Raw genomic sequence first — 14992 nt, forward strand, 5'->3', positions numbered from 1 at the left:
CTTCATTTTGCACTAAGTATGATCTCTACTGGTGCATCCAAAAACCTTTAAACCAGTTTTGCCACATGAGTCGACTATATCTACCTATATGCAGTATTCTTTTGCCGTTCTAAGCAAACTTGTATGTGCCATCTCTAATTTTCAAAATAAACTTCTCTTTTGTGTGTTCGTACCGCTCGCAGAGTGGTGAGGGGTGACTAATATTTTCCATGCTAGATGTGTTATTCTCACGATGAGTGTTTATTCACTTGTCATTGCACGAGAGTAAGGCAAAGGTATTAGGGATGCCCAGTCCCGAAATGAAAAATGAATTTACTTTATGTTGTCAAATAATAAATTCCTTGGAAAGTGTTGGTATGGACGGCAACCGTGGATACGGCTAGCCATGGAAAGTGAAATTATGGTTGAAAAAGGAATAAACTATATTTTCTGTTTGGGAACCGCCTATGATATATCTAGCATGGAAAGTGTTGGGAGCTCTAAGTCGTTTTCGTTGGTGGGAAAGACACACCTCCCAAAATGTTTTTTATCTATTTTTTTGCTTTGAGCTCTAGCACCTCTACAAATCCCTACTTCCCTCTGCGAAGGGCCTTTCTTTTACTTTATGCATTTTTTATTTTTGAATTTGAGTCTCCATCTTCTTTTATAAAAGCACCAACTAGGAGGCAATATGATCGTACTTGAGTATTGGGTGTAGTTAATATGCGAGTGTGTTTCATGAATGGATCAATGATTGAGCATGATGGGCTACGGATAACTTATTTTAGCGTTGATATTTTGAAAGACATGGTTGCTTGTTGATATACTTGAGTATTTAAGTTATCATGTCAAAACTAGACTATTGCTTTGAACAATATAAAAGTCCAAATGTCCATGCTATAAAGAAAAGAATATGAGATGACATGTTAGGCAGCATTTCACATCAAAAATTCTGTTTTTATCACTTACCTACTCGAGAACGAGTAGGAGTTAAGCTTGGGGATGCTGATACGTCTCCAACGTATCTATAATTTTTTATTGTTCCATGCTGTTATATTATCAATCTTGGATGTTTTATAATAATTTTATAGTCATTTTATATCATTTTTTGGTACTAACCTATTGACATAGTGCCAAGTGTCAGTTGCTATTTTCTGCATGTTTTTTACATCGCAGGAAATCAATACCAAACGGAGTCCAAGTGCAACGAAACTTCACAGAGAATTTTTATGGACCAGAAGACACCCAATGGGCCAAGGCTACGCCTAGGGGGGTGCTCCGAGGGGAGCACAACCCACTAGGGTGCGCCAGGAGGCCCAGGCGCGCCCTGGTGGGTTGTGCCCACCTTGGGTGCCCCCCGGACCGCCTCTTTATTCTATAAATACCCCAACATTCCAGAAACCCTAGGGGAGTCGACAAAAATCAATTCCAGCCGCCGTAGAGTCTAGAACCACCAGATCCAATCTAGACACCATCACGGAGGGGTTCACCACTTCCATTGGTGCCTCTCCGATGATGCGTGAGTAGTTCTTTGTAGACCTTCGGGTCTGTAGTTAGTAGCTAGATGGCTTCATCTCTCTCGCTGAATTCTCAATACAATGGTCTCTTAGAGATCCATATGATGTAACTCTTTTTACGGTGTGTTTGTTGGGATCGGATGAACTTTGAGTTTATGATCAGATCTATCTTTTTATATACATGAAAGTTATTTGAGTTTCTTTGATCTCTTATATGCATGGTTTCTTATAGCCTCGTATTTTTTCTCCGATATTTGGGTTTTGTTTGGCCAACTTGATCTATTTATCTTGTAATGGGAAGAGGTGCTTTGTAGTGGGTTCGATCTTACGGTGCTTGATCCCAGTGACAGAAAGGGAACCGACACGTATGTATCATTGCTACTAAGGATAAAACGATGGGGGTCTATCTCTACATAGATAGATCTTGTCTACATCATGTCATCGTTCTTATTGCATTACTCTGTTTTTCTACGTTGGGGGTTGTTTACTTTGTGTTGCTTGGGGGCTGTTTACGTTGTGTTGCTTGGTTCTCCTACTGGTTCAATAACCTTGGTCTCGTCATTGAGGGAAATACTTACCGCTGTTGTGCTGCATCATCCCTTCCTCTTTGGGGAAATACCGACGTAGCTTCAAGCCGCATCACCCAACATCCCGATCTCTCCTCCTCCAGAACCCTTCGGCTTAAGCTCTGCCATTGCCGTCGTAGCCATCGACCTCACCGTTCCCCTTGGCCCAACCATCTTCAATATCCACGATCACCATCCCACCCAAGAGGCCACACACGTATAGTGAGATACCCCATCTGAGTGCTTGATCCCAAGCGTGTCCCGAAGCTAATGACGAAGCCTCATGTTCCTTTCTCGTGCGGCGGCTTGAACACATTGCTGTCGGCCATCGGTTGCTGGAGGCTGCCTTGCAACTCTTGCTCAAGGTGTTGGGCTGCGATGGAGCCTGATGATTGAGCTATGCTAGGGGGAACACAGAATTGAGCCGGGCTTCCACCGTAGAGGAGATTTGTGAGTTGTGATGAACTGATGAAGTCTATCGGAATAGCCTTGGCCTTAAGATTCTCCTCGTAGGTGAGTGTAAGTGCATCTAGTGCCCCTTAGTGATTTTGGTGTATTGAAGACTTATAGGTTAAGGGACTAATGAGTTTGTGAGTGTACACAGGTCTATGAGTCTATGAGGAGTTTGATATTTATGATGAAAGTCGACCCCTAAAAATGAATGTCTTCAGCTGAAGACTTTGGTTTTCTTGAAGACTTTGAAAGTGAAGAAATTGGTGTGACCATGAAGACTTGGTATTCATGCGAGGATTATGAAGCGTGAAGACTTTTGTTTTCGTAGTTTCATTTTCTCTTTCTTGAGTCATAGGAAACACCATACTGTTAAAGGGGGTCGAGGTAAAACTAAGGAAAAGTTTCCAAGTGATGCTCATCTCAAAATCCTACACCTACCAATCCTTTCGAGTGAAGCCATTGAAAATCTCATACAGTTCAGCCAATTTCTTCAGTGATAAAGACGAAGATCTTCTGGTCTTTGAGGAATTTGTTCTGACTTAGGAGTTAGGAATTCGCCAGTGCGGATTGCCTACAAGTGAGGAACATGATAGCCCTGAGGAATTTGATACTCAAATATCCGACCGTTGTTGTGCTACGCGCCAGCTGTCCCAAAATATCTTTCCACCTAACGGTCATATCATTGAAGGGCATTTATGTCTTATCATGTCGGGCTGCTCCCTAGGCTATAAATAGCCGCCCCTACAACCACTAGCTGGTTGGCTGCTCCGAGAGAATCTGACACTTGTCATTGAGAGCATCTCATCCTCTGAGGACTTTGAGCGAAAATCATCAAGTGAGGAAAACCCAAACCCAAACACCTATAAACCCAAAGTGATTGAGCATCATTGAAGAGATTGTTCATGTGTGGAACCGACGCTTGTTGCCTTTCAGGACTGTGCATCCTCCAGACGGTTAGGCGTCATGGTCTAGAGCATCCAAGAGGAAATTGTGGATCGCCGAGTGACCGAGTCTGTGAAGGTTTGGAAGTCACCTGAAGACTTACCACGAGTGATTGGGCGAGGTCTGTGTGATCTTAGCTCAAGGAGAATACGGTGAGGACTGTGTGTCCGGGACTGTGTGTCCTCAAGTTTACATACCTAGCCGCTCCAACCAGACGTACAACTGTCACAACAGTTGGAACTGGTCTACCAAATCACTGTCTTCACCGAGCTACTGGTTCTATTTCCTCAACCCTTTCATTTCCTCATTCATACGCTGTTGTACTTGATCGTTGCTGTTTGAAGACTTTGACTGAATACTTTCTCAATTTCCCCTATCCTATTTCTTTAGTTAGTTTGTCTTCAGCCTGCTTATCCTGTGTTTATGCTACTTGTACTCTGTGCTTGTTTTCATTTCATCATGATGACTATGCCACTGCTCTGTTATGTTTACATCTGAGTACTTATTTCGGTGCTAAGTAGTTCGTTGCTTAGGAATTTCCTCTCCTTGAAATCCCTCAGTGACGAATTTGTAAAAATCGCCTATTCACCCCCCTCTAGTCGATATAACGCGCTTTCAGTGAGGACCTGCAGGCAGGCCTCATCAAGCTCGTAAGCTTTCTCGGCCAGCCGGTTCTAGTCCAGAGCCAATTTTACCGCTTACCTTATTATATTGTTCCGAGCCTGATCGCGACGCGGGTTGCCAAGCTCTGTGTCCATCACTTCAAGATCATGCTCGCCGAAGTTGCTTGACGATCGAGGTTCGCGTGGTGGGGTGTGTATTCGGACCGTCTTCGGTGTCATTCCCTGAGCTTTTTGCTTGTGTGATTTGTGTCCACTATGTAGCACTCATGAACAAAGGTTGCCAGCCACGGGTGTAAGGGCACCGTACGTGGATGGCGGTTAGCTGTCTGCGGGCTCATCGTTCTCCTCCTCCATGTCTTCTGCTTCCTCGGTGGCGTCCTCAAGGATGCCGGCGAGGTCTTCGATATCCGTGATTAGATGGGCGATGGGTGGGTAAAAAAATGACTTCTTCCTGGATCCGATCTGACATCGAGTCCAGGAGAACCAACTCTGGATCTTGCATGACGCCAAACTTTGGAGGATCAGCTCTCTGTGGGGATCCGCGGAGTACTCTAGGTTGCCGAATCTGACGACCCGACCGGGAGCAAAACTCTTGACCTAGCCGAGGTGGCCAGTCGAGTCGGCTCATGGCGGCATCGAAGGCGAACATCTAGCCTGGCGCATAGATCGCGCCATATCTTATCTGGACTGCCATCGAGACTCTGAGTTCACCTAGCATGACCTGCATGAGCCACCAGTGTCGGAGCTAATTCTGTCAGATCCCTCGATAGGGTATCCTAGCTAGGCGATTGGGTTGGATGGTAAAGCGAGACAAGGTTTCACCCAGGTTTTGACTCTCGTGGTGGAGATAATACCCTACTCTTACTTGTGTATATTGTGATTGGGGTGTGTACAAAATACAGGTGAAATACCAAGGGATTGTCTGGTGATCTACCGACGAGCCCGACCCCAGGCTTATATAACATACCGGGGGTTCTAGGGCTAAAGATCCTAGTCGACCACGTTAGTGGAGGTAGAGTCCTCCATGGCTCCGGGATCTTTAGCTTGTATGCCAAGACTTCGAGAGTCTTCGTATAATGCGTCATGGGTCACCCAAAGTAGCCTAGGACGGATCCGACCAAGGGGGTTCCTCAACCTAGCTCACCAAGATGGGAATCGACATGGTGAGAGACCCCTGGGCTGGGACACTATCAACGTTTATCCAAATATATGATACTTGTCGTGTTTGATAGACCAAAGTAAATTTTAGCTTGTGGATGTGCCTAGGCTTTGGCAATTCGCTAGCTTCGCCATTAGAATTGGACATTGGAGTTTTTCAAGGAAATGGGAAGAGTTGGTGGAGCAATACAACACTTTCCTCTGCTAATTAAACCATCATACCTATAGTCACACCAAATAAAGGAGATTTAGACCGAGTTTTCAGGCGCAATGAAGTATCCACTACCTCAACATTTACCATACCACAAAATTACATAGTGTTTTGCAATAATACTAAATCAAACAGAGATCCCACGATTGTGGCATGAATTATCTTTTGCATATTGTAAAGACTACATTATGTGTAAGCCATAAGTCATAGTTGTGTGCAGACTTGACAACACACTCTCATGAGATGCCAAGATTGAAAAGCGTAGGAACCAAAAGTGAATAAACTGGAAAGAATATAGAAATAGGAATTCAACAAAAAAGGCCGACAATGATGACGCCATTCACCCCTGCGTGCCTAATGTGTAGAGGAGGAGAGCCTTACATGTGTTTTTAACACAATACAATCACAGATGCTCATACACACGCACATGCACTCATCCCTATGAAAGCGCGCATGTACGCACACCCTATCACTATGAATACTTCCGAGATATTGAGCTGGCACAATATCTTGAGATTGACGAAGTCATCATAGGTGCCTCGTAGTCGACGAAAATGTCTCGTGCCACCGAACAAACAATGCCGGAAAGCCTGAAATAAATCCAGAAAAATGCGAGCATCACTACCAATTCTAGGGATTGAATCCTGGTAGGTTGGTTCCATCACAAGGAACATATGCATATGAGTTAAGCTCAGTTCGCAGCCTCACAGGTGTTGAAGCCATTTGCTGTGCACATGTATGACTGCGACCTTGACATGAAGAAATGTGATAGGTAGTAGGAGAGTCTTAGGAGGATGAGGTCGATGGCGTGCTCCCAACCAGCAGGTGAAGAGGAATGGATGAGGTTATATTCGGGGAAGGGTGCAACAATGAAGATGGAGAAGAGGAATGGGTTTATAATTAAACAACAAAGTAGTGGGATGAGATCGGACTGAAAGCCGGAAGGGCAAGCGAAGTCACTACCGCATGATTGTGGAGAAAACTACCACCAGGGAAATGGAAAGTGCAAGATGAATAGTTAGAGGTAGCATTAAGACTGCATGAAGCAATAACTGATTGGCAGTGAATTGATGTTGATGTGGCTTCACTGTAGGATATTGAAAGGCAATGAAAATGCATGAAGTAGTAGCTGAGAGGAAGTGAGCTGCTGGCTTGGGGAGAAAACACGATGATGTGGCTTTCCGCAGCGCAGAAAAGTCTGGCAGTATTTGAGTTGTTGATGTGGTAGGCTACCGAGGTGGATAGGCTGCATGTTAAGATAAATATGATAGTGGGATTCACTCTCTTAGGTATATATGGTTAGTTCACCTGATAGTGATATAGAGACCGTCCTGATCTAGCTTGGTTGTTGTTTTCTTCAATGCGAGTCATATATGCATTTATCTTGTCATCTGCGGTAACCTATGACATTAAACTTTCGAAAGGGATAGTACCCTCACATGTTATGTTTTTCTACAAGCATAATATGTGAATTAGGTGGAAGTTTAGTGAATCCATAGTATTTTAGCTTTTAACGAGAATTAATATCAGTTAAAATCATCTGATGCCCACACAATCAAGTACTCATACGATCTGAAGAATTGGGTCAATGCCAACAAAATGCAAAAATATATAATTGTTGGATTCTACCATTATGCTTGACTAAATTTTAATAAATTATAAGCTCCCCACCTACACTTGTGAGTAATCGTGCACCGAAAAAATGCCCTGAGCTCAGGTATGTAATACACTAATCAACTCCTTACTGCCGTGGGTATGCATACCACAATTCATAGACTTATTGGACGAAAATAATCTGCCTCTTCCGGTGATATTTTCCTTTGTGTCGAGTGCATATCCTGTGCTCCCATTCCTAAAATGCTCCCATGCTATCTTCCAAAGGGTACATTTTAACATTTTTAAAAAAGGTGCAGGTTCGTAAGACATGTGTCCACATTTGACATTCCCTAAAAATTTCAAAGCTAATTCGAAATACACACAGAGAAGATAATTTTTCGGAACATTCAAATTTATTTTTAAGTTTGGAGCACGGGAACATTTAAGCCGTGAGAGCACTCTCTCTTGCATTTGTGCACCTGAGAAATGTTTTCTTAGCATTTTGTTTTTTGAGCTGGAAGTGTTTTGTTAGCATAAAACCATCTTCCCACAAAGAGAGAGAGAGCGCATATAAACCATCTTGGACATGTGTGGTCGTTGGGCCCATAATTATTGGCTCTGCAACGTCACAGGATCAGCCCAGCCCCACTTCTTCGAGGCGAACCATATCCATTCACGTGACTAATTAAAAGAAACCCCTAAAAAAGTCTAATTAAAAGGATATTTATTCGAAAATAGAGATCTTCTTGGAGGAAAATTAAAAAGAGATACTATATTTGATTTTAAACAAGAAGGACATTTCCTTCACGGCCAAGGCGGACGTAGGCGCTACGAAACGCGAGCCCACAGGGAGTCACCAGCAACCGCACGATCGGGATCGAACGCGCGAGGCGTAACCGCCATCGCAGCCGCCCGTCCGACGATCCAGAGGCCGCAGATAAAACCCTAGGCACCCGTCATCCCACCCCATCCCATCCTTCTCCCCTCCCCCCGCCGCGTCTTCGACTCCATCGCCTCCTCCTCCCCCTCGTTGTCTCCGGCCAGCCAGGTACCCGTCCTCGCCGCCGGCCTGCCCTTCCGCCGTCGGTGATTATTTCCCTCGCTCGTATGCCGTCGCATGCCTAGCTGGGTCGATCGCGCGATGTGATAGATGGATAGATCTGCTCGATTCGATCCGCCTTTGCGCCCTGTTTGGTTTGATTTCGAGGCTGTCGCATGAAGTGCCTGTATTGGTTCTAGACTAGTTTTGCGAGTCCTTACTGTCGCATGATGAACTTGGTTATTTCTCTCGCCCGTATGCCGTCGCATCTCTGGCTCGACCGCGCGCTGTGATAGATCTATCGATCTGCTCGGTTTCGTATTTATAAGCATGTCGCCTTAGCTTGAGTACCTAGATCTGCTCGATTCGATTCGCCTTTGCGCCCTGCTTGGTTTGATTTCGAGCCTGTCGCATGAACTGGTTGTTTTGGTCTCTGTATGCATGTCTCTTGGGCTAAGCTAGTTTTGCGAGTCCTTACTGAATTAACACTATCCTCTGCAAGTTAATTCCTCTGGTTTAGAGAGATGCATAATATGATCTGGTATTGTCAGCAAATTGGAGATGCAAAAAGTGCCCATCGTCTAATGGTAAAGACTGAGGGCCTCCTTGCGGGGCCTTCTCATGTAGGTTCGAATCCTATTGGGTGCTTCTGCAGACGACCCCCTGCATCTCCAATTTGCTCTGGCCCTGAATTACCATGTTAAGTATTTGCCTTGCCTGCTAATCTTGCCCTTCCAGATTAGATCATGCTTGGCTACTTGACAAGGTATTCTGGTCTTTAGGTTTACCTTATTCCTGTTAAGAATCAGTTGGATGTAGATCTAATTTTACCTGTTAGTCAGATTTAGTTTTGGTTCTGTCTCAACTTGTATGGGACTAAAGGCTTTGTTGTTGTTGTTGTAGTATTAGTCAGATTTAGTTTTGCATGCCTTATCTGATGAATTTGAATAATTGCAGTGTTATTTCTTTCCAGTGTTTGGAACAAATTGGGGATTTAGTTTTGCATGCCTTGTTTGGGACTAAAAGTCTGTGGAATTGTTGTTTCAAGTCTGGCCCTGCTTGCCTGTCAACTGTTGCCTGATAATTTGTATAATCACCATTGTTTTATGATTTAATTTTGTTATTCTTCCAAATTATCACCATCGTTCAATCATTTGCTTAAGTTTAAACTGTAGTGTTGAATTATCTGAACTCGTTTCACCACCCCTAATTTGGTCTATGCAGGTAGTCCTCCATGGGCAAGGAGAAGATCCACATCAGCATTGTGGTCATTGGCCATGTCGACTCTGGCAAGTCAACCACGACTGGCCACCTCATCTACAAGCTTGGAGGCATTGACAAGCGTGTGATCGAGAGGTTCGAGAAGGAAGCCGCTGAGATGAACAAGAGGTCTTTCAAGTACGCCTGGGTGCTTGACAAGCTCAAGGCTGAGCGTGAGAGGGGTATCACCATTGATATCGCTCTGTGGAAGTTCGAGACCACCAAGTACTCGTGCACTGTCATTGATGCTCCTGGTCACCGTGATTTCATCAAGAACATGATCACTGGGACCTCCCAGGCTGACTGTGCTGTGCTTATCATTGACTCCACCACTGGTGGTTTTGAGGCTGGTATCTCCAAGGATGGCCAGACCCGTGAGCACGCTCTCCTTGCTTTCACTCTTGGTGTGAAGCAGATGATCTGCTGCTGCAACAAGGTATACTTCTATTCAACTTTCAATGGCCATTTTTATGAGTGACCATTTGATTTGTTTACCATTTTGCTATCAATTTGATAAGGCTCAGTATTACTTATTCAATGTCAATGTTTATTAGTACAGAGAACATTCTGTAAACTGCTTGACATCCTTTTGCTATCCACTTGATGTTAAGGTTGTCAATGTTCAATATTACAGAAACATCCTGTAAACTGGTTTGACATCTTTGCTATCCACTTGATGCGAGACTCAGAATTACTTAATGTCAATGTTCATTAGTACAGAAATTTCCTGTAAACTGATTGACATCTGTCTCATTCTAGTAGTAAGTGTTGACCAATATCTTTTTTCTTAATTTAGAAATGTACCGTGTTGCTAAATGTTTGTTGTTTTAGGGTTCAGAACTATTTATTAAATGTCCAGGTTCAGTTGATGAACTTCTGTTCATGTTGATATTGTCGTGTAAGTTAACCCAGTAGTTCTAATCATATGTTACTGACTTTGATATATCTTAATTGATAAGTGCAACTGTTTGTTTTTTCGTGATCTCTTATTCTGTGCAACTTCCATCAGTACTTGTATATACATTTATGCTGTTTCTCATTTTTGTGTTTATCTGATGTGATTGCTCTTATGATCTGTTCCAGATGGATGCCACCACTCCCAAGTACTCGAAGGCCCGTTATGAAGAAATTGTCAAGGAAGTCTCTTCATACCTGAAGAAGGTCGGTTACAACCCTGACAAGGTTCCCTTCGTTCCCATCTCTGGGTTCGAGGGCGACAACATGATTGAGAGGTCCACCAACCTTGACTGGTACAAGGGCCCCACCCTTCTTGAGGCCCTGGACCAGATCAATGAGCCCAAGAGGCCCTCCGACAAGCCCCTGCGTCTTCCCCTTCAGGATGTGTACAAGATTGGCGGCATTGGAACTGTGCCAGTGGGGCGTGTTGAGACTGGAGTCATCAAGCCAGGCATGGTTGTCACCTTTGGTCCTACTGGCCTGACCACTGAGGTGAAGTCCGTTGAGATGCACCATGAGTCTCTCCTGGAGGCTCTTCCTGGTGACAATGTCGGCTTCAACGTCAAGAATGTGGCTGTCAAGGATCTCAAGCGAGGGTACGTCGCTTCCAACTCCAAGGACGACCCTGCCAAGGAGGCTGCCAACTTCACCGCCCAGGTCATCATCATGAACCACCCTGGCCAGATCAGCAACGGCTATGCCCCGGTGCTGGACTGCCACACGTCCCACATCGCTGTCAAGTTTGCTGAGATCCAGACCAAGATCGACCGGCGGTCTGGCAAGGAGATTGAGGCGGCGCCCAAGTTCCTCAAGAACGGTGATGCCGGGTTCGTCAAGATGATCCCCACCAAGCCCATGGTGGTGGAGACCTTCGCCCAGTACCCTCCCCTGGGCCGCTTTGCTGTGCGCGACATGAGGCAGACGGTTGCCGTGGGCGTTATCAAGGCCGTGGAGAAGAAGGATCCGACCGGCGCCAAGGTGACCAAGGCTGCGGCCAAGAAGAAATGAGATGGTGTCGGGCGGCGGCGTCGTTGGTGGTTCTTTACCACATCTATGGTGGTGGCGGCGGTATACGGTGGTGGTCATAGTCGTGTTAGCGGATTTGCAAACTTGTTAAGCTTCGGTTATTTGTGTCGAGCAGTGTTCGAACTGCTTATTACTGTGGTCAGCATAGTATCGTTCCTTGTGTTGGTGAAACTTCGTCAGATAAAGTTGCTATTTTATATATGCGTGGTATTTGGAGTCGCTGCCTGTGCAAGCATATTTGGTAATGGTTTTTGTTTTGCAAAGTGGATTTTTTTTCGTTGCTAACTACTCATGCTGAAACTTACCTGTGCTGAAAATTTATTACTCAAACTCAGACGGAGAGTTGCAGCAGCTGCTTTGTTTTTCCAGGTTGCATCTAAGAAAATCTTCCAACCCGGACTACTTCTTCCCCAATTGATGCACTGCAATCCCTGTCTAGCCATGCTCGTCTGAACTGTCCGCATGATATACAAATGCTGTCAGATTTTTTCCCCTGTATTTGCTGTTTGCATACTCCTTACTTAAAGAAATATAAGAACGTTTACATCACTTTTATTAGAGCCGAACAGTAAAATTCTTGATAGAGAGAAAGGCTTCATCAAAAGATTAGTGATAAGATGAGGAGATAACATGAACATGGCCGCCCAAAAAAATTACTATGAGTTCTATATACATGTAGTCCCCATAAAAAAAAATTGTGAGTCGTATATTTTAACAATGTAAGAGGTAGTTTTTGAAGGCACATCAAATTAAGGGGAAAAAAAAGCAGAGAAGACACTTGATTGAGATAATTATGGTAGATGCATGGTGAGAAATCTGACCACGGAGGCGGCAGGCCACACACGTCTCGCTGCTGCCGCCTTCGTCGAGCTTTTCTTGTTGCTGCTGTTGCTATTGGGGTCGAGCACGAGACTTAAGTCCATGTCCGCGGACAGTGGCAGATCTTGGATCCCAACACTAGGGTGCCACTGTTTAAAAAATTACACTATGTACTACTACTATAATTTGATAAAAACATCATCAATAATATCAACTAATAGTCTCAAAATAGCATTAACTTATTAAATAAGTGTTAAGCACATAGTAAAAACTACTCTCTGTGTAAAGTAACATAAGACTTTATATCACTAAAGTATTAGTGATCTAAGAAGTCTTATATTACTCTACAGAGGGAGTATTTTGCATTATCGTAGTCGGCCATGAACTATGTAGCCGTTGCCTCCATTGATGATCCTACATGCAGTTTGGTAGTTGGACAACCTGATGTCTGGCTGCGTCTCGCCCGTGTACTTGTTGACGTCGGTGACTCGAAATCCTGGTGGAAAGACAACGTTCGGGGGAGTCGTGGGGTGGAAATGGTTGATGATGTGTTAGTCGTCGCCATCGTCGTCACGGTGATCGTCGCAAAGGTTACCGTGGCCAACGTCACAATCATCGCAATGCCTTGCCTCGATGGTGTTCTACGTGTCGTGGTCCGGACCGAAGCTCTTTGTTGTCACACCGTATTGCCTAGAGGGTGTTCCGTGCATCACGGTTCCACCCAAGTGGACCATGTACTGGCCCGACGGGCACGAGGCTCCGAGTAGGTGTAGTTGCACTCTTTGGCGTGTTGGTTCCCAGACGGGGAAGAATGCCGGCTCCTGGTGCTCGTAGTGGAATATGCGCAGCCATTGCTGATTGCAACTTGCTTTTCTTAAGACAACACAATCGTATATGCTCACGTACACGTACATACACTCCCTATGAACGCACTTTGATTGAAACTTGCTGGTGAGTCTCTTTTGCATCATTGATACCGTCTTACATTTTCCTTTGCATCGGTTAGTTACTTTTAGCATATATTATGCATTTCTTTGAAGAGTTGATACCACTATTAGTACATAAACTTGTACCCGAGGAAACAAAATGGTACAAGAACTTAAAACCCCCATAAAAGTAGCCCTTTAACTTGCTTAACAGAACATTTCAATACAAATCAGTTAAATTTAACGGCACGCGGTCTATCGCATGCTAACTGCAGCAGCACCTCGCGCTCTCTTTCTCTGTTTGCCAGTGGGGCCCACTTGTCAGAGGGGGGTTGAGAAAGAAAGACACAGGAAATGAAAACCGAGCTCGTGGAGGTTCGTACTCCGGTACTCTCGCTTTGGTGGTACACGCGTGATAACCAGCCGACTCAAAGGCAACATATACTCGTATACTAGTTTCTTATGCAAATTTCTTATTATCTTTGACGAACAGACGGAGAGAAATAGAAAACGAGAATTATATGGTTTATATAACCTTAACCACTGTTAGTAGACTGTTTTTCAGACTACAACAATTTCAGCAATGGTTTATATAACTGTTTCAGTGAATTGTTTATAAGCACGGAAGAATTAGCACGCCGCTGAAGTACACTGCAAAAAGACTCACCAAACTACATTTCTCCATGTTTGACATCAAGTCGTTGTCGTTCTATTGGTAAGAGCATCTATAGCTGGACTTGGCAAATCCGAACCTTCAAACGCTCACGGGCATTGACCGGTCACGTCTCAAATAATGCATTCCACATCCGGATACCTCAAATCCATATTATTACATGCAACACAGTGATCTTTGAGCGGAGCTCGTCCATCTCTGCCGTGTCCATGTCCGGCGGCCGGCTGCACTCCCTAGAGTGTTGGTCCAGTCGCCGGCAAAGTAGAGTAGGGCATGAGACACGATCCGGCTCACGGGACTCAAGGCGCCGCCGTCTCCCATGCCCAACTCTTCCTCGTCGGAGCCCGTAACCTGAACGGTGCCGGTGGACGTCGGATCGATGATGGATCCGCCCTGGGACGAGCCGGCGACATCCACCACGACACGGTTGCGGCGCCCGGACTGCTGCACCACGGGGCACCGGAGAATGCGGCTCTGCCTCGCCGACATCCACCGCCACGAGAACTGCCTCCTGCGCCCGATGCCTCGCACGGCGGGCACGCCGTGTCATGTTTCCGTCGAATGATCCTCAAGGTGTGTCCCGTTGCTCGGTGCGCCAACGGAGGGGTTGTGCGTCCGCCACCGCGTTCGGACACCAGACGGACTGCATCGCCTTCGGTGAGGCAGCAACAACACACCTACCGTCGGATCCATGCGCCATTTGGGCGGACGCAATGGATTCCCGATGGAAGGAGTCCGAGCGCTGCTGTGCACGGACCTCCTCCCGGGAGCGGCAGAGCGCAAGCCAGACGGCCATCTCCTCCTTGGGGCCGCGTGGGATGAGTTCGGGGTCGATGAATCTAGAGGCGACGGACTCGGATCCGCTGCCCGCCATGCAGGAGACTGCCGGAGATCGCCGGAGGTGAGCTTGAGTGGCAGAGGGGAGTGGAATGAAGTGGCTAGGGTTTGGTCCGGGAGCGGATGGGGAGGAATATATGTGGGGTCGGGTGGGCCAGCGTGGGCCGGGTTCGATGTGGCGGACGCCCGGGTGCCCCATACCCGCCCCATATTTGGGCTGGATATGAGGGGTGCCTGTCAGCCCGGACGTTTGAGGCGTGCGTCTGGATCGAAATTTCGTGACCGAGCCGTTTGCCCAGGCGTTCGAGGAGGGTTTGGGGCGTCCGGATGTATATGTTCTAACGCATGGGAAGATAATACCAGAGGTTCGTGCTTCAAGGCCCCTCCTCTGCGCTACATTTCTTTTCTAT

At 45.8% G+C, this 14992-nt stretch overlaps 1 protein-coding gene across 1 annotated transcript; it reads left to right on the plus strand.

The window, feature by feature from the left end:
• Positions 1–7952: 7952 nt before the first annotated feature.
• On the plus strand, positions 7953–11546 carry LOC123051373 (elongation factor 1-alpha). The gene is made up of 3 exons (XM_044474240.1): positions 7953–8093; positions 9309–9780; positions 10428–11546. The coding sequence occupies exons 2-3, from the start codon at positions 9319–9321 to the stop codon at positions 11307–11309; spliced, it is 1344 nt and encodes a 447-aa protein (XP_044330175.1). The 5' UTR covers positions 7953–8093; positions 9309–9318; the 3' UTR covers positions 11310–11546.
• Positions 11547–14992: the final 3446 nt, after the last annotated feature.

This window comes from Triticum aestivum, chromosome 2D (assembly GCF_018294505.1).
Source record: "Triticum aestivum cultivar Chinese Spring chromosome 2D, IWGSC CS RefSeq v2.1, whole genome shotgun sequence".
Lineage (NCBI taxonomy): Eukaryota > Viridiplantae > Streptophyta > Magnoliopsida > Poales > Poaceae > Triticum > Triticum aestivum.